The 25,079-nt window shown below is 36.7% G+C and overlaps 1 protein-coding gene across 1 annotated transcript in view; it reads right to left on the bottom strand.

Annotated features, from left to right (window-relative positions):
* Positions 1-9,722: 9,722 nt before the first annotated feature.
* LOC125996287 (cytochrome P450 2K6-like) overlaps positions 9,723-25,079 on the bottom strand; it is a 32,053-nt gene continuing 16,696 nt past the window's right edge. The window contains exons 5-10 of the mRNA XM_049765228.1: positions 23,006-23,166; positions 22,045-22,218; positions 20,122-20,263; positions 13,749-13,933; positions 10,950-11,091; positions 9,723-9,910 (exon numbers count right to left, since the gene is read on the bottom strand). Coding sequence (XP_049621185.1) covers positions 9,723-9,910; positions 10,950-11,091; positions 13,749-13,933; positions 20,122-20,263; positions 22,045-22,218; positions 23,006-23,166 — 992 coding nt within the window. The remainder of the gene's footprint in view (positions 9,911-10,949; positions 11,092-13,748; positions 13,934-20,121; positions 20,264-22,044; positions 22,219-23,005; positions 23,167-25,079) is intronic.

The following is a 25,079-nucleotide window of genomic DNA, read 5'->3' as shown; positions in this document are numbered from 1 at the left end:
ATCTAAAAGAAATACACACACACACACACACACACACACACACACACACACACACACACACACACACATGGCAAAAAAACAGAAGACCTACAAAATAAGAAATACTATAGAATCCAAACCAATAGTATTAATGGACTCTTTTCTGCCTTCTTAAAAGAGTTACGTGTGCTTTTTCAAACATTATGTGGGTCAGTAAGCACTTCCTTAAATTCCATAGACATGATGACCTCCACATTTTGTGGTAGAGATTCAATCAAGTTTAATAGCATAAAATGTACAAGTTTTGACTGCTTCTTCTCCTTGACAGGCAGGAGCTTTGAACATAGATTTCAGAACAAGTAAGGTAAGTTTGTTTTCCCTATGGGGTTATTAATATGATGTCTGTTATCTCATAAACGCAGAACAGATGTAATTTTAACTTTTTTTGCCTTTCTGTGGAAATGCATGGAAGTCAAAGTATGTAAACCAATTCCACTCCTTGAATTAAACTTTTCAGAGACGAAGGGGAAAAAAGAAGGTGAAACACCACAACAGTTCAAAAAGAAGTATCAAATAAAATATCCAGTGAGCACTGCAGCAATAAAGATATGCACCACATAATTGCCATTGTCTTGAGATAAAAAACATGACAGAGCGCAAAAAGGAAGAAAAGAAGAAAGAAAAAGTAAATATATAAATAAAAAGTGGACAACTACTTAAATATCTACACCAAAACAAAGAAAATGACAAAAACTAGATAAGAGAAGAAAAAAAAAGAAAAAAAGATTATTTTGTGCTTAGTGTGTGTGTGTGTGTGTGTGTGTGTGTGTGTGTGTGTGTGTGTGTGTGGTTTTTGGGTCACACCCAGCAGTGTTCAGGGGTTACTCCTGGCTCCATGTTCAGAAATTGCTCCTGGCAGGCACAGGGGACCAAATGGGACGCCGGAATTTGAACCCATTACCTTCTGCATGAAAGGCAAATGCCTTACCTCCATGCTATCTCTCCACCCTCCCCATTCCCCTCCTGCATAGGCACAGTAAAAATTGGGGTCATTCGAAAAAGGGAATCCCCTTGGCCTAAGAGATACAGGGTTTCTCCACCCTTGGAATATATTGTCATGAGATTATCTATAGACTCCTTTCAAGTTCATTTACTCTCCCCTTGGTGTTTTTGTGTTGTATGGAAGACTTTTGCTCCGATCTGGATGATAAAATCAGACCTCTCTATCTAGAGATCTCAGTCTCTGCACAGGTCAAGGAGTAGAATTTACGATGAAGTCTTTCTTCTTGATTTTAGAAGTTCTGTTTCCTCAATGTCATTTTAATCTGTCTTCTGCGGTTGATGGTCTTGGTCCTTGCGTTGATCCTCGGGTGGAACCTGGGATATTGTCTTTTGTTATGTTTCCAGAGGACCCATTCAGTTGCAATTGTCTCAATCAGGTCTCTGGAATTAGAGATCATGGTTGTTGTGCAGGTCGTAGAACAAACCCTAGACTAGGGCTTTCTTGCTGGTTCCAGATTACATACTGCCCTGTCATGGTTCTTAAAAAAAAACAGACCCTGAATGAGTTGGGATATATGGCCCCTCCCTTGAGTGGGGCCAGGACTTCTCTCTTTGTGCTGACCTGAGGTTTTGATATTCAAAACGAGAACTTTTAAGACCAGGAGGTAGGGGAGATCGCTGGAGAGCACTTATCTTTTGTTGTCACTGGCTTGTGACTCTGGCTTTTAACAGCTTTAGACAGGGTCACTGAGTTTTTATGAAGAACTTAAAACTTAAAGCAAAGCTGCGCTTAAAAAAAAGAACTCGTTATAGGGAAAACTCCTTTCCTTTTAAGTGTCAGGGATTGAATCTATGTTGGCTACCTACAAAGCAATTGTCCCATGTTCTCTACTATCTCTCTGGACCAGAAATTTTGTAATAATTTTTTTTTTCTTGTCTTCCCAGTGTTGTGGGTGAATCATGTTGGTAGACAGATGTGAAAAGGACACCTCCATCTCCATGGCAATGAGTTCTTGGGAAGTAATAAAACCAACTAATAACCCTGAGGCTGCCAAAACTGATGCCACCATCCACGCAAAGAAGGTTGGACCCCTCTTGAAGCTCTAGCCGGAGCAAAGGCCAGAAAAAAAAATGTCAAAAAGGAGCATCAACTGCTCCTAACTCTTTCCCTTGGCAACCACCATAGCAAAAGACTCTTACTAGGTATAATGGTAATACATGGAGAGGTTAGAGAAAGCCCTGTATAAGTCAACTTGGAACAAAGTAAGCATGCATATGCCAGCGCATGAATATAATGGTGCCCTTATCTTCCCTCTTGAAATGGGTTATTTCAAACTTGAATGTTGGGATGTGTACTGAGGCTCTCCAGGCCTTAGCCTTTGGTAAAGCACACATTCTCTCTCTCTCTCTCTCTCTCTCTCTCTCTCTCTCTCTCTCTCTCATATATTTCTTTCTGTTTCTGTCTCTCTCTTTGTCTCTCTCTGTTTCTGTCTTTCTGTATCTGTTTCTCTTTCTCTTTCTCTCTACCTTACCTTAGAACTTCCAAATAAAATAATTTTTTTTTATTTCACTGTCTCTTCTTGATTTTTTTTTAAGATAGTAGGATGAGAACTTGTGAGGACTAAGTAAACTCTAGGATTGACTTTTCTTTCCTGCAAAGCAAAAGGCTTTTAGCCAACTCATTTCAGTCCTAGATTTTCCACTGGTTCCCAGAATAGCAGAGGTTAGATAGAAAGTGGTAGAGTCCCTTCTCAAGGCTGCCTCCTCTCTCCTCACTTCACCAACTTTATCAGCCCATTGGGTTTACATTCGATTACTAGGGCTCACATTTCTTAGTTTCAGTGCTCTCTGAGAGCTACTTTCAGTTGTGCTCACACAAATTTGTGGTTGTGGTGTGCCAGATAGCAGACATGTTTGATGTGCTGGGGTCACACACAGGCCTGTGTGGTAATACCAGAGATCAATTAAGCTTTTTGTTTTTTTGTTTGGGGGCCACATTCAGTGATACTCAGGAGTTACTCCTGGTTCTGTGCTCAGGAATCATTCCTGGTGGTGCTCAGAGGACCACAGAGGATGTTGAGGATTAAACATGGATCTACTTTAAGCAAGGCAAGCACTTTGACCACTCTACTATTGCTCTGGTCCTTACAAGTCCTTAAGCATCTGAGACATATACTTAGTCACTGACTTAGGGCCCCAGGCCCTTTCAGAAAGGATTTAAAAAATGGAATATACTGAATGAAAATTTGCATTTTGACAAGATTGCTGGGTGACTCACATTACATTTTGAGAAATATTGTTTTATATACTGTACTGAATTATGCATCTTATGGTGTCACCACATTATTGAAATATGATGTAAATGTTGTAAAACAATCTAAATATTTAGAGACTGCCAAAAAAGGAAAATTCTACTCATTTACTAATTAATAAAACTATCTCTGAAGCTTTGTAGTTATTAAAAACTGACAATTTATCCTTAAGTTTACCTAATGTAACGTTGATGATTGAGGTTAGGACTATTTTAGAAATGTAGCTCTTTTATTAGCTAAGAATGAAACTTTCCTCTTAAAGCCCCTGCAGGGAAGAAAGACAGGAAGTCATTAAATCAAGAACAATTACAACACCTTAGGCTGGCTGAGTCAGGACTTGTCTGCCTCTTGGTGAGGAAAGGTGGAGCCTGCATTTAAATCCACTGATTCAGATAAGAAAACAAGGGCCTTGATTCTTGAGTTCCCTGAATCTTTTTAACTCTAGCCAGTTCATTGCTCTTTAATTAATTATAGAGGACACATCTTTGTAAGTTCTTTCTATCTATATTAGGAAAGAAATAGACCAGTTTACTTTGGAAAGTGTAAGGAATAATAATCAGTTCTTAGGAATTGTTTAGCCAATAGTTAGTCATAAAACATAAGAACTGATTAGCTTCAAAGCAAGAAATTAACTGAATGAAGACTTTCAGGGTGTGGTAACATTCATAGATATAGGAATAAAGCTATTCAGCGAATTATTCAGTGAATAGGAACCAGCTCCCAGTTGTTTGTGCTTTTTGAGAGCAGACAGGCAAGAGATTTCTAGACATCAAGGTGACCTTAACATTGTTTTTCTCAGCTTGATGAAACTTTAGACAGGTTTCATCAAACTTTAAACAGGTTTCATCTTGACTACAAGTTCCAGACCTCTCTTAGAATATTTACTTTAGAAATTTTGCATGTGTTTGTCTTTTCTCTGCCCTTTGGACATGTAAATCTCCCAACCTTCTGTTCCTTTTACTGCTCTGAGTAGTCTCTTGGAGCCACCCTTTGCAATGTAATTTTCTTTTGTTTGTTTTTTTGTTTTGTTTTGGGGCCATACTTAGGGATGTGCATTCAGAAATCACTCCTGTTAGGCACTGGGGATCATATAAAATGCTGAGGATCGAGCTTGGATTGACTGTGTGCTAGACAAATGCCCTAACCACTGTGCTATATCTCCTGCCTCTCCCTCAACTCCTAGTCTGTGTGCCAGTGGAACTCTTAATTTGATAAACCTGAAACAGCTACTCTAATCACTGTAGACTGAACCTTGCCAGTGATAAATCTGTCAAGTGGAAGTCAAGTAGATGCTTTAGGCCACAGCTACACTTAAAATCTTCCCCTTTGTTTTAAAGGAGTTTAATTCAAACTCTTTCCTCAATTTAAGTAGCTTTGGATAAATTTTTGCCAGTCTTACTCCATCTAGTGTTTTTTTTCCTTTGATAAGCTTGAGAAAGAATGATTTTTGTTTGCACAATATTAATATGGAGAAGGTAAAAACAGACTATCAAGAAGTACTTCTATTATGATTGATTTAGGACATGATTTACGATTTTTTTCTGAAGAGTTCCTAATTGGAAGGACAAAAAAAATATAATAAAGCGTGTAGTTATCAGAAGAAGTGTTAGGGTCCAGAGTCAAAGAACAAGACTACACAATTGGAGTAAAGCTGAACAAAACTTTAATCCGTCTACCAAGAGATCCAAAACTGACTGGTCTTTGTCATTCTAGGAGAGGAACCCTGCCAGGTAGTGAATAAGCTTATATAGGAAAGAGACATAATGAGATTCTAGCTTTTTGATGATCTTTACAATGATTGGCTGTTTTCTAGGTGTACCTTCCCACTACTCCCTGTGTCCTTCCCCATAGACTACCTGGTATGGCTAAGTAGCTTGGGGTGGTGTTATTGGAATAGGCTTGAGGAAACCTAGCATATTATATACCATGTGGTCCTTACAAAATGGCATCCTTCCTTGTTCAGAACCAAGATCCTCACAGAAATCCTGATCTTTCTAAGATAACTTCAACGGAGGCTATGCTTTGGCTTCCCAAACTACTTCTAGAGATTGTAGGTCATATTTCCTTTTAAGTTGAGAAAAAATGTTAAGCTCATGGGATTTTATTTTAGAAGAAAGTTTTATATATACATATATAATATATACATATATAATACTATAAAGGTACCAAGCATACAATGAAAATACAAATTTTGTTATCTGTAGTAGTTGTATTCTTCCTTTTCATCAGGCTTAGTTTTGTTTTGCAGTGCCTGGGATTAAACCCAGGGCATCAGTATGTAAGGAATATACTCTGTCACTGAAACAATAATCCTTAATTAATAGAAGGAATAATACAAGCTACACAAGACATCATATTTAACCCAAACAACTTATATTAAAATTTTTCTCTCATATATTCTGCATATGGTCTGATTTCTAAATTCAGATTTTCATAAATTTTTTTTTTTTGGTTTTGGGGTCACACCCGGCAGCACTCAGGGGTTACTTCTGGCATTATGCTCAGAAATCGCCCCTGGCAGGCACAGGAGACCAGGATTCGAAACACTGTCCTTCTGCATGAAAGGCAAATGCTTTACCTCCATGTTATCTCTCCGGCCCCAGATTTTCATTATTTTTCATTTTTATTGTAACACCATCATTAACCAAGCTATTCATAATACAGCCTTTTAAGGCATTAAAAGCTCAAATATTAATCCCACCTCTATATTACATTCTATTCACCAGTGTCCCAATTTCTGCCCTACCCCCAGAGCTTGCCTTCATGTAAGCACAAATTTACCTCTTCTTACTTGTTATAACATGGAGGAAAATGGATCAACAAAGGTCAGTTCTAAATGATTGTTATATCTCTCCATAATGTCACTAAATTCAGTATTTATTAATTTACTGGGCATAGGTTGGTTATAGTTGAGCCTTCTGTGTTTTGGCTTACTGAGGTTGGTAGTTCACTATGTAACTTTTCCATGAGATTTTCTATAATAATTCTAGACTGACACTATACTAATATAAAATATTGAAATGTGGCTTAGCTGCATGTAGCCACGTGGTTTAGGATTAATAAAACTAAGACAAACTTTGTGAATTGAAGGTCTAAAGTCTAATATGATGGAGCAGAGCCATTTCTCTTGAAAGGTGTAGGAGGTAGACAGGATAATCAGCCCCCAACTTCTATCTGAGAATGTCAGAAATACCAGACAGTTTTATCTGGGAAGTATCAGTGGTCATTATTTTCTCTTAAAGCTTAGCGGAGGAGCCAGACCATTTTTATGCTTGGAAGCTCAGATTTACATTAAATTATAGGGTACTTTTGCAAATGGAGTTAAAACTAAAACAACTAATTACAGAATTTAAATCCTGTGTTTTAACTTGGTTTGTGTGTTCTCAGGATTTTCTTATGAATTATTATTATTTTTTGGCTCTCACCAAAAACTTATAACTTTTAGCTTATTTTGAAAACTATAGGGTCCAAGAAAAGTGGGTACAATTAAATACTCTAAATTTAACTTAATAGGGTGTTAGAATATGAGGAACATCAGATAATGTTTTGATTGTTTAGTTTTTGAGAAGCTGGACACACCTGACTGCCCTCAGGGGTTACTCCTAGCCTGCTCCAGAGACCTTATATATGAACACAAAGGATATAACCCAAGTTGGCTACATGCAAGGCAAATGCCCTTCTAGAGCACTATCTTTCTGGCCCCCATATCAAACAATTTTATCAAATCAAAAAACTTTCAGGCAGGGCTTTTGAGTACCTTCAACATCTGTAAGCATTCTCTGATTCAATGATTCAACGTTCATGACTCAATCCTAGCACATGCTAATGAACTTCCAAAACCAGTCTCAAAATTGATTCCTACGACTAAAGTTATGTTTCAGGCTATGAAGTCTTTTCATCCTAATATGTCTGGGTATTAAAGTGTGTAAACTTATACGTATAATAATATTATAACCAAAATATTGGAAATATTGGTGTACCAGTATTAGGTAATGAGCAGAGTTTACCCCAGGAATGAACAATAATCAGCAATCCTCTTTTAAAAAGTGTCAAGCAATAATAAAATTAGACTAAAATTCAGTTTTTTTTTTTAATTATCACCATGTGCTTAGTGAAAACACTTATCTCAAAACAGAAAAACAATTATTGTTGATCTAATTAAAATGTAATCACAATTAGAATTTTAATAAAACAGAGAGAAACTTCAAGTCAACACATTTTATTTTTCTTAAACATATTGTTCTGTGGGAAGGAATTTAAAGAACTTTCAATGATGTCCCTCTAATTGCTTATATCTTTCTCCTCCACACATAACACCTACACACACAATCAGCTACATAAATGCATTTTAACAGTAGAGGAACTAGGAATTTGAATTTTCTGTCATATATGTGACTGTGTCTTCTTTTAACAGTGAATTTTTTTTTTTTTTTTGGTCACACCCAGCAGTGCTCAGGGGTTACTCCTGGCTCTACGCTCAAAAATCGCTCCTGGCAGGCTCGGGCTAACATATAAGATGCTGGGATTCGAACCACTGTCCTTTTGCATGCAAGGCAAATACCCTACCTCCTTGCTATCTCTCTGGCCCCTAACAGTGAATTCTTAAAAATTTAACTTACTTGAATAACGTGTGCATTTTCTTCAAGAATAGACTGGACACAAATAAACACCGATTGTATTTTTATTTAAAAAAAAGAAAGGCGCTTGGAGCAAGAGAGATAATGAAAGGGGTTAATGAGCTTTACATGTGACTGACAATATTTAATCCTTTGCATTGCACATGACTTCATGAGCATCCCCAGGAGGTTGAATAATTGACAACTTAGAAGTTTATTTTTATTGTTAATTAGTTATAATTGGACAATGAATGAAAAAAAGTACATGATTGACATAATTTGTTATTCATTTTCCCCCAGTTTTCAGTTTTACTAAAGTTTGATCATTACTTATCAATTAAAATATTATATTAAAAATGATTAAAGCAAGTTATATTACCTTAATAATTATTACTGAATATTACTTTCTCATGGTGGTATAAATATTATCTTCTGGTGTCATATTTACTAAGTATATCACCACTAACATATAGTCTTTGCCTAAGGGCTAAACAGTGTACTTTCCCCTTATTTCCCCATTCACCCCTGGAAAAAAAAAAGTAAGTTTGCCTACAGTCAATCCCATGACACTGTACTTCAAGGGTGGAGAAACCCTGTATCTCCTAGGCCAAGGGAATTCCTTCTCTAATGCCCCCAATATTTACTATGCCTATGCAGGGGAAAAAAAAAGACAAGATAATCTTTTTTATCTATTTATTTTTATTTTTTTGGACTTCTTTGTTTTGGTGTAAATATTGAAGTCAATGTCTCCAATTTTATATTATGTTATTTTATCTTTTTCTTTTTTTTTCTTTTTTGTCCTCTGGTGTGGTTTTATTTCAGGACCGAGACTATTATGTGGTGCTTGCCTTTAGTGCTGTAGTGCTTACTGGATATTTTATTTGATATTTTTTTTTTACTGTTGTCGTATTTCAATTTCTTTTTTCCTGTCCTCTCTCAAACTGAGCTTGAGAGCCCCTAAGGACTATGCCCATTTTTGGCTTATTTGATTTCTACCCTACTTTATTGCTTTCTCTTCTTCAAACAAAACCACATAACTTGAACTATCTAGTTCTGCCTCTCAAATAGAGGGGGAAATAAGGTAGGGTACCAGGACCAAACAGATATATGATCACTATGTAGTAAGCTAGACACAGAGGGGACCACTTGCTCTATCTGCCTGGGGAGGGGTGAGGATGGGGGACATGGGATGCAGGATGGGAGTGGGGGTGGAGAGAGGACAAATTTGGTGATGAGAAATTCCCCTGATTCAATGTTAATATGTACCTAAGATACTACTGTGAAAGATAAGTAAGCCAATATGGTCAAAATAAAAATTATGGTATATATAATAATAAATAAAAAGACTTTGGCAACAAAAAAATGCCCATGTGCCTCCCTGTATACATGTGTTTGTAGGATATGTAAATAAATATGTGTATAATATAAAACACACACACACAAAGTAAGTTTGAACTATTTATTGGGCAATCTTAGATATCTTGTGTACCTAAGGAATAAAACTAGTTTATTTAAAGATCAAATCCTAGAATACCAATGAACTTTCTTCTTTTTTTCTTTTCAAATGTGTTGCTTATTTTCTTTGCTTTAGAGAATGGAAATGAGGAAATAAGTTTCTAATACAGTTATTAAGAAACTTAATCTGACCTGACCTAAGAATCTTCTGCAATGATATGGCTGACTATCCTATACAATGTTGAAGTCTTTGGTAGAATACTATGTACAGAAAAATTCAGAAAAGGAAAGAACCTATGATTAATGTTAAAGATGATAAGATAATAGCAAGAAGTGGCATTGCAGCTCCCATATCAGCCTAGGCCTGGGATATAGCACATATCTTGTGAGGCATTGGAGGAGTAGTGAAGCCAATGTTAGGGGTTAAGTCCAAGTCCAGATGGGAGACCCAAGAAGGTGGTTGGAAGGTAAACTTCTGCATGAGGCTGGTGAAAAAAAGGAAAAGTTCCATCTTGGCCAACGATTCACCAGCACACATCCGGTGACCTGGATAGATACACACAGTATAGACACCAAACTGTGATAAACACTCGACACTAATATGAAGCAATTATGTATGATTCTCTGCTTTAGAGTGATCCTGTAGCTTTGTATCTTCTACACCTCATGAGTTTGGGCTCCCAGTTTAATCACTGGGATCATAAAATTAAATTCAGAAACCAGCTATACCTTATGTGCTTCATTGAGGGGGACAATTACATTTTAATGTGAAAATATGATAGGCAAGGCAAAGGGTATTCTGAGAACACACAGCAGTGTTACCTGAATTTATTTTGAGCTGTCTTCAATTGTCACAATATGAGCTTTGTTTCTCTACTTTTGAGGATTTAGGTAGGTAAAAGATAAAGGAAAATATAGAAGAGGTCATTTGAGGGCTAAAAGAAATTTGACCCTAGAAAACAAGAGAATGAAACAAGGAATCTGAAATGTGGGAATGACTAGATGGATCAGAAGACTAGATCATACTGAAACACAGAAAGTCATAGAAAACACAGTGACTAGCCAAGTGGTCAGGCTTCCTGCCAACTTCTTATTTGTCCCTATTAGACTAGTCAATCAACTCCTTGGAGGAGAAACTCTTGTTCTGGAAATATTCCTTACCCAGGAATAAAGGCATCCAGATTGATTATTGTCCTTAATGTGATCTCATAAGGTTTATTATAATAATTGTGTGGCTGAAAATGCTCATGTCATGCTGAAAAATTTTCAAATGACCTTTAAGTTTATTAGTTTAAAATATTTGTATCAAAAAGAAACAAATAAAATATCTGGGTCATGTTGTGTACCTTTTTAGTTTAGACATGGTTTGGAGGGTTGATTTCAAAATAATTAAATAAAATTTCTTGAGAAATGAAAGGACAAAATTTGCATTTTTGTCCCCATATGTCTGAAGTTCTGTGCCACATAAAAAATAACAAAAACAAAAACAAAAACAAAACCAGGAACCTTAGTATAATCCTAACAAAAAATCAGCCAAACACCTCCAGAATTTTTCAAACCACCTTTCTGAATGAAGGTATCTTACCCATTGAAAAGGGGATGAAAGCTTCTCTCTTGATAAATTTTCCAGTAGAACTGAGGAAATGATGAGGATTAAATGTGTCAGGTTTTTCCCACTGGGCTTGATCCCGAAGGACTGAGGTCAACAAAATGATCACCTCAGTGCCCTAGAAATAAGAATGTTGTTAGTGAAAGATTAAATTCCTTTCCAAAAATGTGACTTCTGAAATATATGTAGTCAGTCTTTTGAGAACTGTTAAGTTGCATTACGTGGGTACACCTAGTAGAGCATTTGCCATGTATGCAACCAACCTGGTTCTATCCCCAGGATCTCATATTGTCTCTCAAGCAGCTTCAGGAATGATCCTTGAGTACAGAGCCAGGTGTAACCCCTGAACACTGCTAAAGTGGACCAAAAAACAAACCAAACCAAAGCAGTATGCGCTAGAAAGATGTGGGAAAAAGTAAAATGGGGTGGAGAAGTGGCAGATAGGTTCTGAGATTGAGTGAGTTAAGTATTTTCATACAATAACAAGTGAAAAAGGGAACAACTTTGAACTCAGAATTGGGGACAAATTTTTCTTAGTCATATGTTCACAATAACAGTGTATAGAATTTGAAAAAATCCTGTTTCTAAGTTTGTATGACCAGTGTCAAATTGTCTTCATTACCTTCATTTGGTAACTGTCAACCTCAGTTGAAAGGGACATATGAAGCAAGCTAGTGGAGTTTCTGGCAGGTGGTGGGGCCCAGTGAAGGGCTGTCTTTTATGTCCAGTGACTGTAATAGTCAACAAGCAAAATCTTCCAAGTAGACAGAAGCCAATTCTGGCAAATAAGCTGCAATATTTCCATACCTCACTGACAACTCTTTATCAAATGACTATTATATAGGAAAAGTTATAAAACTAAAACCACATATAAACAAATCTTGTTTCAAGTTGTTATTCGTTTCTTCCCTTATGGAAAAATTTGAAATAGTATTACTATAGTTAGCTGTTTTATCACAAAAAGCTGTATAGTTTTGAGTCACTAAAAGAAAAGTATGACTTTAAGTTGCTTTAAGGAAACAGAGAGATAGGAAGTAGGGCATTTGTCTTCCATGAAGCCAGCCCAGATTCAAGCCTCAGTACCCCATACGGTGCCCAGAACCTGGCAGGAGAGATTCCTGAGTGCAGAGCCAGAAATAAGCCCAGAGCATTACCTGGTATACCCTCCCAAATGAACCAACCAACCAAACAAACAAACAAAAGCAAAAGCAACTATCCTATTTTTAAATGATTAATTTTTTATCCTGGCACTAGATATGAACTTCCTCTTCCTCATAATAGTGCAAGATTATTTCCATTTCATGAAAGAAAACATAAGACTCAGAAAAGTTGAGGAACCTAACATTGGTAGGTCAAGTAAGTCCTTTAAAATGCAAAGCTCTTTCCAATATAATAATCTGATAAGCAATATCAGATCTAAAATGAGAATCAAAATCTTACCACTATCATAGCTTTTTTTCTTGCCCTTTACTCACTTTTTGACAGTGAGTGGTATATTTGTGGTTTGAAATCTCAGCTGCTTATTTGAATAATTCAATCCAATAAATACTTAAAGTGAATTGAGAAGGATCATGTAACTCTCTTGTTCCCAAAGAAAGTGACCCTCAGGGGATGGAGTTCATATCACCACAGATTTATATCAAGATGAGACTAGAAACAGTAAACCAATCAAGTATTGATGAAAAGAATTTGTGCTGTCGGAGGCTACATAAATAGTTCAGGGAAAGCATGTGTCTTACAAGCACGAAGTAGGCGAGATTGTGTGAGTTTACTCTCACAGGACTGAGCACTTATCCCAGGGGCTCTGCTACTTGGAATCCCAGTTGCATAACCAAGGATGTGAGCCTCATTCATTACAGAAACAAGAAAAGGGGGAAGAATTGAAGCTATGGTTGAACTTCTTCAGTTTATTGGTAGAAGGCACAAGACTATATCTTTAGATGTAAGGGAGAAGTGGAGATGTGTGTGTGTGTGTGTGTGTGTGTGTGTGTGTGTGTGTGTGTGTGTGTGCACTGAGAATTGAATTATAGATGCACCATAGAAAGAAGACATTTCTATGGGAGTTTTTGAGGGTAGAAATTTTATCTGGAATTCTGACTCCTTTACATATTAAGCTTGTTTAAATTATTTGAAATCCATTTTCCTGAATAATCATATAAAAAGACAGAAAAGGACACAGAACTAGAGAGATAGTACTAAGGTCAAGGTATTTGCCTTCCACATAGTTAACCATAGTTTAGAACTCCAGAACTTTGTATGATCCCCTTAACCAGAAGTTTTCCCTAAGCTCAGAGGAGTAAGTGCTGAGCACAACTGGGTGTGTTTCAGAAATAAAATAGTAATAAATTTTAAAGTAAGGAAAATAAAAAAGATTGCCTTAGAAAGCTGTACACAGGAGCCAGAGTGATATCACTGGGTAGGGCATTTGCCTCCTTGCATAGGGATGACCCAGGATAGACCAGGGTTCCATCCCTGGAATCCCATATAATCCCCCAGGCCTGCCAGGAACAATTTTTGAGAGCAGAGTCAGGAGTAACACCTGAACCACTGGGTAAGGTCCAAAAACAAAACAAACAATCAAACAAAACAAAAAAAAGGGCTGTACAGAGTAAATATTATATATAAATAAATATAAAACATATTGCTTTTGTTAGAAGTAAAGGAGAAAAAAATGAAAAGGGGGAAGAGTAAAGACAGAGGTAATCTTTATTTCTGTGATTTTGAGCAGCTGACATTCATTCCTTCTCACTTCACCATCTCTTCTTTAATCCTTACCTTTGGAATATAGTAGTTTTTAAATAGAACATCTGTGGTTGTTGCATGAGGTACACTTAAGGGTAAGATGTTAGCAAATCTCTGTACTTCATGAATGACAGCATCTGTGTAGGGCATTTGAATTCGGTGTGCAATTCGAGGTTGGCCTGAGCCCACAACTTGGTTAATCTCTTCACGAACCTTTTCTGGAGAAAACAAAATTAGAGTGAAGAAAGGGCTTCCCATTTTCTTTACAAAAGGAAGTCACAATCAAGCATGCCTCAAGTTCCATCACTTGCTTTTTCTGGAAATAACATCCTTTAGGCATCTGTTTCTAAGAGTTTTCTAAGAATTGTCATGCAGTGATGTCTCTCATAATGCTTGACAGAACTGGGGAAGTTATCCAGTGCTGCTAAAGAATTCTGCATCATCCAGAACTTTACAATGAATGAATGTCCCAAGTTATAATGATTTTCTTGTTGTATAAGAGCATCTATTTACTGATGTAAATAAAATTTTATGTAATATTTACTATGCTTTTAAAAAGTACACTACAGGGACTGGAGCAATGGTGCAGTGCTAGGACATTTGCCTTGCACTTGGCTGACCCAGGAAGGACCTATCTCCGGCATCCCACATGGTCCCCCAAGCCAGGAGCGATTTCTGAGTGCAAAGTCAGGAGTAACCACTGAGCATCACCGAGTATAGCCCCCAAAATAATAATAATAATAATCATCATCATCATCATCATCACACTACATTTAAGATTTCTGATTTCGAAAAGGGAGGAGCCACTGGATCTCAGATGCCAGCACCCTTCTGCCTCTCTACTCTGCTGTCCTGCATTTTCGGCCTGATTTCACCCTTGGTGCGGCTCATCAGCCAGCCTGCCTTCCTGTGACACGCCCAGAAAGGGAGGAGCCACTGAACTTCGCTGGATCTCAGATGCCAGCACCCTTCTGCCTCTCTACTCTCCTGTCCTGCATTTTTGGCCTGATTTCATCCTGGGTGCAGCCCATCTGCCAGCCTGCCTTCCTGTGAGCCTTCCGTGGAGGTGAGTCGACACGCCCAGAAAGGGAGAAGCCAGAGGAGCACGGATGCTCTGCTCCCCTTCACGACGGTGCACAGCATTTAGCCGATGAATACAATCACAACACGTAGAAAAACACGCAGTACTAGTGTGACAATGGGGAAACAACACGGGCCAGTGCCAGACATAGAGAATGAAGATGGCAACTCTGATGACTTGAACATGACCAACCACCTAGTCAGTCTCTCAGATAAGGAGTTTAGAGTTGCAATATGGAACATGTTCAAAGAACTCAAATAAAGTATAGAAGAGAAAACTAAAAAGAATCAGGAGAATATGAAGATAGAAATTAGAAAACTCCAAACAGAAATTTCAGATCAAATAACAGGTCTGAGAAACTCAGTAGATGAATTGAAGAAAAACATGTTTGAGATTTCCCACAGGTTAACAGCAGCTGAGGATAGAATCAGTACACTGGAAGATGAGATACATAACAATTACATACAGCAGAAGAAATTGGAAAAAAGCCTCAAAGCAAATGATCAAACAATGGAAAAATTACTCAAAGAATGGGAACAGATGAAAATAGAAGTCTATGATAAGCTCAACAGAAACAACTTAAGAATCATTGGAGTCCCAGAGACTCAGGAAGAAAATCTCCAGGAAGAATCAACAGTCAAGAACATCATTAAAGAGAAACTACCAGAGATAATGAATACATGTGATCAAATCCTGCATGCCCGAAGAGTGCAAACTAAAAGAGACCCCAGAAAAAACACCCCAAGACACATCCTAGTCACAATGACGAATCCCATAGATAGAGACAGAATTCTGAAAGCAGCAAGATCGAAAAGAGAAATTACATTCAAGGGAACATCCTTGAGATTTACTGCAGACCTGTCACCAGAAACGCTCAAGGCCAGAAGGCAGTGGTGGGACATAGTGACAAAACTCAATGAAATAAATGCTTCGCCTAGAATACTGCACCCAGCAAAACTCACTTTCAGGTTTGAAGGAACAATACATAGTTTCACAGACAAACAACAGCTCAAAAACTTCACAGACTCAAAACCATTCTTAAAAGAAAAACTGAACGGCATACTTTAAGACAAGGCTTACCAACAGACACACCAAACTTTAATATAAAGATGGCACTAACTCCCAGGACAATTCTTTCTCTCAATGTCAATGAACTAAATGCACCAGTTAAGAGACAGAGTGGCTAAATGGATCAAAAAACTCAATCCAACCTTCTTCTGCCTACAAGAAACGCACCTGAATAATCAGAACAAACATAGACTCAAAATAAAAGGCTGGAGGAAAATCATCCAAGCAAACAACACCCAAAAAAAAGCAGGAGTGGCCATATTAATATCAGATGATGCAAACTTTATACTTAGGAAAGTTGTAAGGGACAAAGATGGACATTTTGTATTAATCAAGGGATATGTACAGCAGGAAGAAATCACCCTCCTAAACATATATGCACCGAATGAGGGGCCAGCAAAATATTTAATACAACTGTTGACAAATCTGAAAAATAATATCAATAACAACACAATAATTGTGGGAGACCTCAACACGGCATTGTCAACACTAGACAGGTCAACCAGACTGAAACCCAACAAGAATATACTAGACCTGAGGAGAGAAATGGAAGAAAGAGGCCTAGTAGATATATACAGGACACTCCACCCCCAGAAGCCTGGATATACATTTTTCTCTAATGTACATGGGACATTCTCTAGGATAGACTACATGTTAGCACACAAAACATACCTCCATAATATCAAGAGGATAGAAATTTTGCAGGCTGCCTTTGCTGACCACAAAGCCCTGAAATTATATATAAAATACAAAGGGACACAGAAGAAAAATTTTAACACCTGGAAGTTAAATAGCCTCATACTGAATAATCAGTGGGTCCGAGATGAAATCAAGGAGGAAATCAAAACCTTCCTGAAAACAAATGACAATGGAGACACAAATTATCAGAACCTATGGGACACAGCAAAAGCAGTACTGAGAGGAAAATTTATAGCTTTGCAAGCACACATCAGGAAAGAAGAAGGGGCATACCTGAATAGCTTAATGACGCAGCTCATAGAATTAGAAAGTGCTCAACAAAACGATCCAAAAATAGGGAGGCAGAAGGAAATAACAAAGCTGAGAGCAGAAATCAATGAAGTGGAAACCAGAAAAACCATCCAAAAGATCAACGAAAGCAGAAGTTGGTTCTTTGAAAAAATATACAAGATTGATAGACCACTGGCAAAACTAACAAAGAAAGAAAGAGAGAGAAACTTGATAACTTGTATTAGGAATGAAAAAGGAGAGATCACTACTGATATGGTAGAGATTCAAAGGGTAATCAGAAACTACTTTGAGAAACTCTATGCCACTAAAAATGAAAACCTGGAAGAAATGGATAAATTTTTGGAATCTTATAATCTTCCACGATTGAATGAAGAGGATGTAGCATATCTAAACACACCCATTACTATTGAGGAAATTAAGAAAGTAATCAAATGCCTGCCCAAAAACAAATGCCCAGGCCCAGATGGATTTACTAAGGAATTCTTTCAAACCTTTCAAGAGGAACTACTACCAATCCTGGCAAGACTCTTTCATGAAATTGAAAAAACAGGAAAACTTCCAAATAGCTTTTATGAAGCCAACATTACCTTGATACCTAAACCAGACAGAGATGCTACGAAAAAAGAAAATTACAGACCAATATCGCTGATGAATGCAGATGCAAAGACCTTCAACAAAATCCTGGCAAATAGGATTCAATGCCTCATTAAGAAGATCATCCACTACGATCAAGTAGGTTTCATTCCAGGAATGCAAGGCTGGTTTAACATCCGTAAATCTATCAACATAATACACAACATCAACAGCAAGAAAAATAAAAATCACATGATCATATCAATCAACGCAGAGAAAGCATTTGACAAGGTCCAACACCCATTCTTGATCAAAACTCTCAGCAAGATGGGAATGGAAGGAACCTTTCTCAATATAGTTAAGGCCATCTACCACAAGCCAGAGGCAAATATTGTCCTCAATGGAGAAAAACTGAAAGCCTTTCCTCTAAATTCTGGCACAAGACAAGGCTGTCCTCTCTCACCACTCCTATTCAACATAGCACTGGAAGTACTCGCTATAGCGATTAGGCAAGAAAAGGATATCAAGGGAATCCAGATAGGAAAGGAAGAAGTCAAGCTCTCACTGTTTGCAGATGACATGATACTCTACTTAGAAAACCCCAAAGACTCTATCAAAAAGCTTCTAGAAACAATAGACTCATATAGCAAGGTGGCAGGCTACAAAATTAACACACAAAAATCAATGGCCTTTCTATACACCAATACTAATAAGGAAGAAATGGACATTAAGAAAACAACTCCATTCACTATAGTGTCACACAAACTCAAATATCTTGGAATCAACTTGACTAAAAATGTGAAGGAACTATACAAGGAAAACTATAAAACTCTGCTCCAAGAAATAAGAGAGGACACGCGGAAATGGAAGCACATACCCTGCTCATGGATTGGCATGGATTTAACATCATTAAAATGGCAATACTCCCCAAAGCACTGTACAGATTTAATGCGATCCCCCTAAAGATACCCATGACATTCTTCAAAGAAGTGGACCAGGCACTTTTGAAATTTATTTGGAACAATAAACACCCTCGAAAAGCTAAAGCAATAATTGGGAAAAAGAATATGGGAGGAATTACTTTCCCCAACTTTAAACTTTACTACAAAGCAATAGTTATCAAAACAGCATGGTATTGGAATAAGGACAGGCCCTCAGATCAGTGGAATAAGCTTGAATACTCAGAGAATGTTCCCCAGACATACAATCACCTAATTTTTGATAAAGGAGCAAAAAATTCTAAATGGAACAAAGAAAGCCTCTTCAACAAGTGGTGTTGGCACAACTGGGTAGCCACTTGAAAAAATTGAATTTAGACCCCCAGCTAACATCATGTACGAAGGTAAAATCCAAATGGATTAAAGACCTTGATATCAGCCCCAAAACCATAAGATATATAGAACAATACGTAGGTAAAACACTCCAGGACATTGAGGCTAAAGGCATCTTCAAGGAAGAAACTGCACTCTCCAAGCAAGTGAAAGCAGAAATTAATAGATGGGAATATATTAAGCTGAGAAGCTTCTGCACCTCAAAGGAAATAGTGCCCAAGATACAAGAGCCACCCACTGAGTGGGAGAAACTATTCACCCAATACCCATCAGATAAGGGGCTAATCTCCAAAATATACAAGGCACTGACAGAACTTTACAAGAAAAAAACATCTAATCCCATCAAAAAATGGGGAGAAGAAATGAACAGACACTTTGACAAAGAAGAAATACACATGGCCAAAAGACACATGAAAAAGTGCTCCACATCACTAATCATCAGGGAGATGCAAATCAAAACAACGATGAGATACCACCTTACACCACAGAGAATGGCACACATCACAAAGAATGAGAATAAACAGTGTTGGCGGGGATGTGGGGAGAAAGGAACTCTTATCCACTGCTGGTGGGAATGCCGTCTAGTTCAACCTTTATGGAAAGCGATATGGAGATTCCTCCAAAAACTGGAAATCGAGCTCCCATACGATCCAGCTATACCACTCCTAGGAATATACCCTAGGAACACAAAAATACAATACAAAAACCCCTTCCTTACACCTATATTCATTGCAGCTCTATTTACCATAGCAAGACTCTGGAAACAACCAAGATGCCCTTCAACAGACGAATGGCTAAAGAAACTGTGGTACATATACACAATGGAATATTATGCAGCTGTCAGGAGAGATGAAGTCATGAAATTTTCCTATACATGGATGTACACGGAATCTATTATGCTGAGTGAAATAAGTCAAAGAGAGTGAGAAAAACGCAGAATGGTCTCACACATTTATGGGTTTTAAGAAAAATGAAAGACATTCTTGCAATAATAACTTTCAGACACAAAAGAGAAAAGAGCTGGAAGTTCCAGCTCACCTCAGGAAGCTCATCACAAAGAGTGATGAGTTTAGTTGGATAAATAACTACATTTTGAACTGTCCTAATAATGAGAATGTATGAGGGAAATTGAGAACCTGTTTAGAGTACAGGCGGAGGTCGGGTGGGGAGGAGGGAGACTTGGGACATTGGTGATGGGAATGTTGCACTGGTGATGGGTGGTGTTAAGAAAAAAAATATATATATAAAAAAATAATATTCGGGACTGGAGAGATAGCATGGAGGTAAAGCATTTACCTTTCATGAAGAAGAAAAAAAAAAGATTTCTGATTTCTCTCCTTCCAGCAATATCTTGATGACTTACTCTGGACTTCAGGATAGCGCATCATGAGCAGAATTCCCCAGCGCAGTGTGGTGGCTGTGGTCTCTGTACCTGCCCCAAAGAGATTACTAATAGCAGCCAGCAGGTTTTTGTCACTGAAAAAGTCCGTTGATGTATTTTTCTCCTGCAGAGAAAGACAGATCATTAGTGATAAGATCATTTTGTAGTGGACAACCATAGCAAATAACCTCCTGTGAATTTGAAAACATATAGAACACTGCATTTTTTCTTCAAAATGAAGTGGATTAACAATAACAATAATCAGTTAATTAGGATTTTATTTAAATCCTTGTCTAAAGAACAAAATACATTTCATAGTTTAGTCAGAAATTTGATAGCCATTTGAGGTTATTAAGGAATTATTATTTAGGTGTGATACTGGCAAGGAGGTTATTTTTTATTATGTTTTTTTGTTTGTTTTGAATCAACTCTATGATGCTCAGGGTTTATTCCTGGCAGTGTTTGAAGGACCATATGCAGTGCTGGGTATTGAACTTGTGTTAGCATGAGCAAAGTTTTATGTACTGTTGAATCTCTCCAATCCCCTAAGTCCTTATTTTTGTGCTACATACTGAAATATTTATAGAAAAAATAGTTCAAAGCTTGATATTTGTTTCAGTGTAACATAAGAGAAGGGCCAGGAAGATGACTCAAGAGCTGCATTCCTGTTTTACATATGAGCCTAAGGTTTGATTTTTGACATGAGTTCAGTCTGTAATGTTTTGTTGTTTGTTTGTTTACTTTGCTTTTATCATGGGAATGGTATATAGAAGTTCAAAACAAATTATATCCCAGATACTTATAATGATAACATTTTACAATACTGAGACTGTCCCTTTGCCTTTCAAGAAGATTGTATATTCACTTTTTGAGTGGAGGTATGCTCCCAATTGGTGCTGGGAGGTAGGTGAAGGGTTTAGAGGCCACTTCTAGAACTTTTTGGTCAACTAAACTGATGGGCTAATGCTTAAAGTTAAGTATATACTGCTCTTTGAGTTCCTGTAGTGTCAAGGACCACCAAAACTATCTAGGCAGTGGTTCATCCTGGGGATTGTAGGTCTTCACCCAGAAATGTGGGAGAATCCTGCACTGCATATATAAAGTCTGAGACAGTCATTACTATTTCCTGACCAATAATATAAAAATAGAGAAAAAATAGAGGCTGGCCCAGGAAATTTCCTGGTCCAGGCCCTGGCAATTCATTTTCAATGAAATGATTAAACGAGCAAATAATTCAGTGACCATTTCTATTAAAAATATTCTCAGCATTCTACTTTGGAACTGTCCAGATCCCACCTTTTATGCAATAATCCTTTTCTTTGCTTTGTTTTACTTTTTTTTGTTGTTGTTTTGTTTTTCTTTTGTTTTTGTTTTTGGGCCACATCTGGCAGCTCTGAGGGGTTACTCCTCGTTCTGAGCTCAGAAATCACTCCTGGCAAACTCTGGGGCCCATCTGGGATCCCGGGGATCTAACCAGGGTCCTTCACAATTCAGCCATGTACAAGGCAAATGCCCTAACTCTGTGCTTCACTATCTGCTGTTCTATCTCTCTGGCTTCTGCATTCACTTGAATTTGTCTTCTTTTCCATTAAATAGCATTTTAAATTAAAAAATATCATTCTTGAACTTGTCTAAACATTTTCCAGTATTTTAACATAATAATATTATTAATAAGAACTGCCACCTGAGATTCTATATATATTTATTTCAGAGATAAATGAAAATAGTGGAAAGTATTTGGGAACATAAGACATGGCATTTGGAGAGTACAAATCAATCTTAAGCACCAAAATTGAATCTGATAATTTTTCTTGTTTGAAAAAATATTGTTGTTTTAGGGTGTTATTAATTGCACCAAATTATAAACACTGATCTAAGGTAAACTCTGTGAAAAAATATCATTACCTCTTCCTGCTTGATCAGAAATGCATCAATGAAACTTTGTGGATTATTTATGTCCAATTTCTGATGGTAGTCAAGGAAAGTTCTTCTTATAAAAGAAAATAATTCATCTCTATTTCTGAGTACTGTCTTATGACTCTTTAGGAGGAATCCTAAAGCAGGAAACATATTGAAAAGCTAAAAGAATAAAAATATGAATTAAAACAATGTGTATGATTTACATAATAGTAAAGGTGAAATCAATATTTTTAAAGACTTAGGACTCACACAGGCTTGAATTTTATCTCAGTTTACAGTGTCGGAGAGTATATAGAAAATTTTATTTTCTCACTTATTAAAGTGATTAAAATCAGAGTCAATACTGCTATGGCTTCCAGGGAATTCTATATTCCTGAGTATTTTGTGTTTATTTTAGTCAAGGCTTACTGTCATTAAGACCTATGGGGTAATACTACTTAACCTAAAGTTCCATGATTCTTAAAAAGTTTAGAAAGAAATTCACTATTTTCAACATTTTGTATATTTGTCAGAATATTTATTTTTGATAGGTGAGCTTTCTAAAGTTTGTCAGATTCTCAAAAGAGTTTTTAACTTTCCAATTACATAATATATACTTACCTAAAAAATTAAGCTTAAAATTAGGCATTATGGTTGCCTGATCTATCTGTATTTGGAATAAAGTTTTGTTTGTGGTAGTAGCAAAATTTACCCTGAGAGAAATAATATGTGTTATTCACATTCTGCACTCTTTTTTTATCCCCCATATGTATAATTAGTGATACAAATAAAATAACTTGTAATGTTAGATAAAATAGGGCAATAATTATTTATTAATACTAAGTTAATAATTACTTTTTTAGTTCAGAAAATTTTCCTAAAAGTGCAAATTCCTCTAATACATGTTCTCTTGAACAATCAGATAAAATTTAGAGTAACTAAAAGTGACTAGGAAAGGTAAAGTTACCGCAATTTGAGGACATCCAAAGAGTTTCACGTTTTCACTAATCAAGGCTAAGAGTCTCAGGTATTGTGGGTCTTGGTAGTCAAAACGTTTTCCAAATAATACGGATACGATAACATTAGCAACAGAAGCACTTATTACTTTCGCGACCTCAAAGGGTTTTCCTATAAAAAATACTTAATTAGACCTCAAATATTGACAAGCGTTGTGTTAAACTAGGTAGAGGCTGATTTGAACATATTGACAAAGATTTTAATAAAGGAAAAAGGCATTACTCAATTCCTTGTTTTCAAAAGAGCAATGAGACTAATAGAAGACTTGAAAAATACGTAGAATTTGTCAACACGTTTCCATAATGCAAACTAGAAGTATATATCAAAGAAAATCTACATTTGGCTCAGTATAAGAGGTGAAAGATCAGCATATGTGTTGCTGGGGGGTATGGTGGAGAGTATTAATTCATATTATCTGGCAAGGAATCATTTCAATAACTAGGCCTCATTCAAGTATAAAAGTTTAAAATGGGACAGGGTTAAAATGATTCTACTCAAGGGGGCCAGAATGGTTGTACAATGGGTAGAGCATTTGCTTTGCATGTGTCCAGCTGGTTTCCCATTCCCCGGCATCCTATATAGTCCCCTAAACCCTCCAAATATGATTCTTGATTCAGAAGTGACCACTGAGCATTGTCAGCTGTGGCCCCAAAAAGAACAAAAATAGAAAATTCTACTTAATGGAATTTCATCAAGAACAGTTCCTTAATTCAGTCTCTTCTGCAGTGGATCTTGTTTTTCTTAGCATTTAGATCATTAAACATGTAGATGGACATATGCTTTTAAGTCGAAAAATTTTTGTAGCTTGGAGTATGTCAGTATCTTTGCAGAGGTTGAAATTCTTATGAAGAACATAAATTATTTTAAAATATATAAAAAGAGCATGTGAGAAATTAGCATTTGTAAGGATCTTCACATAGAAGAGTAGGTTTTTTTTTTGGGGGGATAGGGTCATATGCAATATCTCTAAACTGCCAATAGCCTCTATTTCTACATTGGAGGAATGTCTAGTTTAGCATATGAATGACTGAACCTTCTATTTCTTCTCTGCATGTTCTCCTCAGGCTAGTCTTCTTTTGATTATTTCTCTACATTATTCTTGCATCAGTGCAAATGAATTGATTTTTAATAAGAACAAACTAAGTTTGATGGAAAAGCACACAACACAGGAAAAGTTTTTGCACTATTTGTTCCATGGACTGATAAAATTAATATAGCTTTAGCTTTAAAGGAAATATAGCTTAGTTTAAAGGAATCAAAACCATACCCAGTAACAATATATTGTTTCAAATTCAAGGAAACAAGAGGCATTATACAGTGAATGAAATGCATAATCTCAATTTTCTTTTACTATTTAGAATATTAATGGCAAAATAGAAATAAATCCTGCATATATAAAACAAAGTGCTATGGGTGTCCATTTTTATTGGAGGTTTTCAAATTGTGTTTTTATTTATTTATTTTATTTTATTTATTTATTTTTTTTTTTTGGTTTTTGGGCCACACCCGGCTTTGCTCAGAGGTTACTCCTGGCTGTCTGCTCAGAAATAGCTCCTGGCAGGCACAGGGGACCATATGGGACACCGGGATTCGAACCAACCACCTTTGGTCCTGGATCGGCTGCTTGCAAGGCAAACGCCGCTGTGCTATCTCTCCGGGCCCCAAATTGTGTTTTTATTATGGAAGTAAATATATTTGCTAATACCAGGGAAACTCATCAAAATATTTCAGAATATAGGAACAGTATATTTGCATATCACTTTCAAATTGTTCATAAAAAGAGAACAGATATAAAACACATTTATATGTTTTGGGAAAATTTACAAAAGAAACTGGAAATAAATAGTATGTATAGAACTTTCATTATAAATTTAAAACTATGTCAACATTATTAATTGAAATACAACTTTCATTGAAGTATACCTCATGAAAAGTAAGATGTCCTTTGTGCCATAGTGATAGTACAGCAGGTACGGCTTTTGCCTTGTATGTAGCTTACCAGGATTGTTCTCTAACATTCTCTA

The sequence above is a fragment of the Suncus etruscus genome, chromosome 18, assembly GCF_024139225.1.
Source record: "Suncus etruscus isolate mSunEtr1 chromosome 18, mSunEtr1.pri.cur, whole genome shotgun sequence".
NCBI classification, from domain to species: Eukaryota; Metazoa; Chordata; class Mammalia; order Eulipotyphla; family Soricidae; genus Suncus; species Suncus etruscus.
The sequence above is the reverse complement of the archived record's forward strand: the minus strand, read 5'-3'. Positions and strand labels throughout refer to the sequence as shown.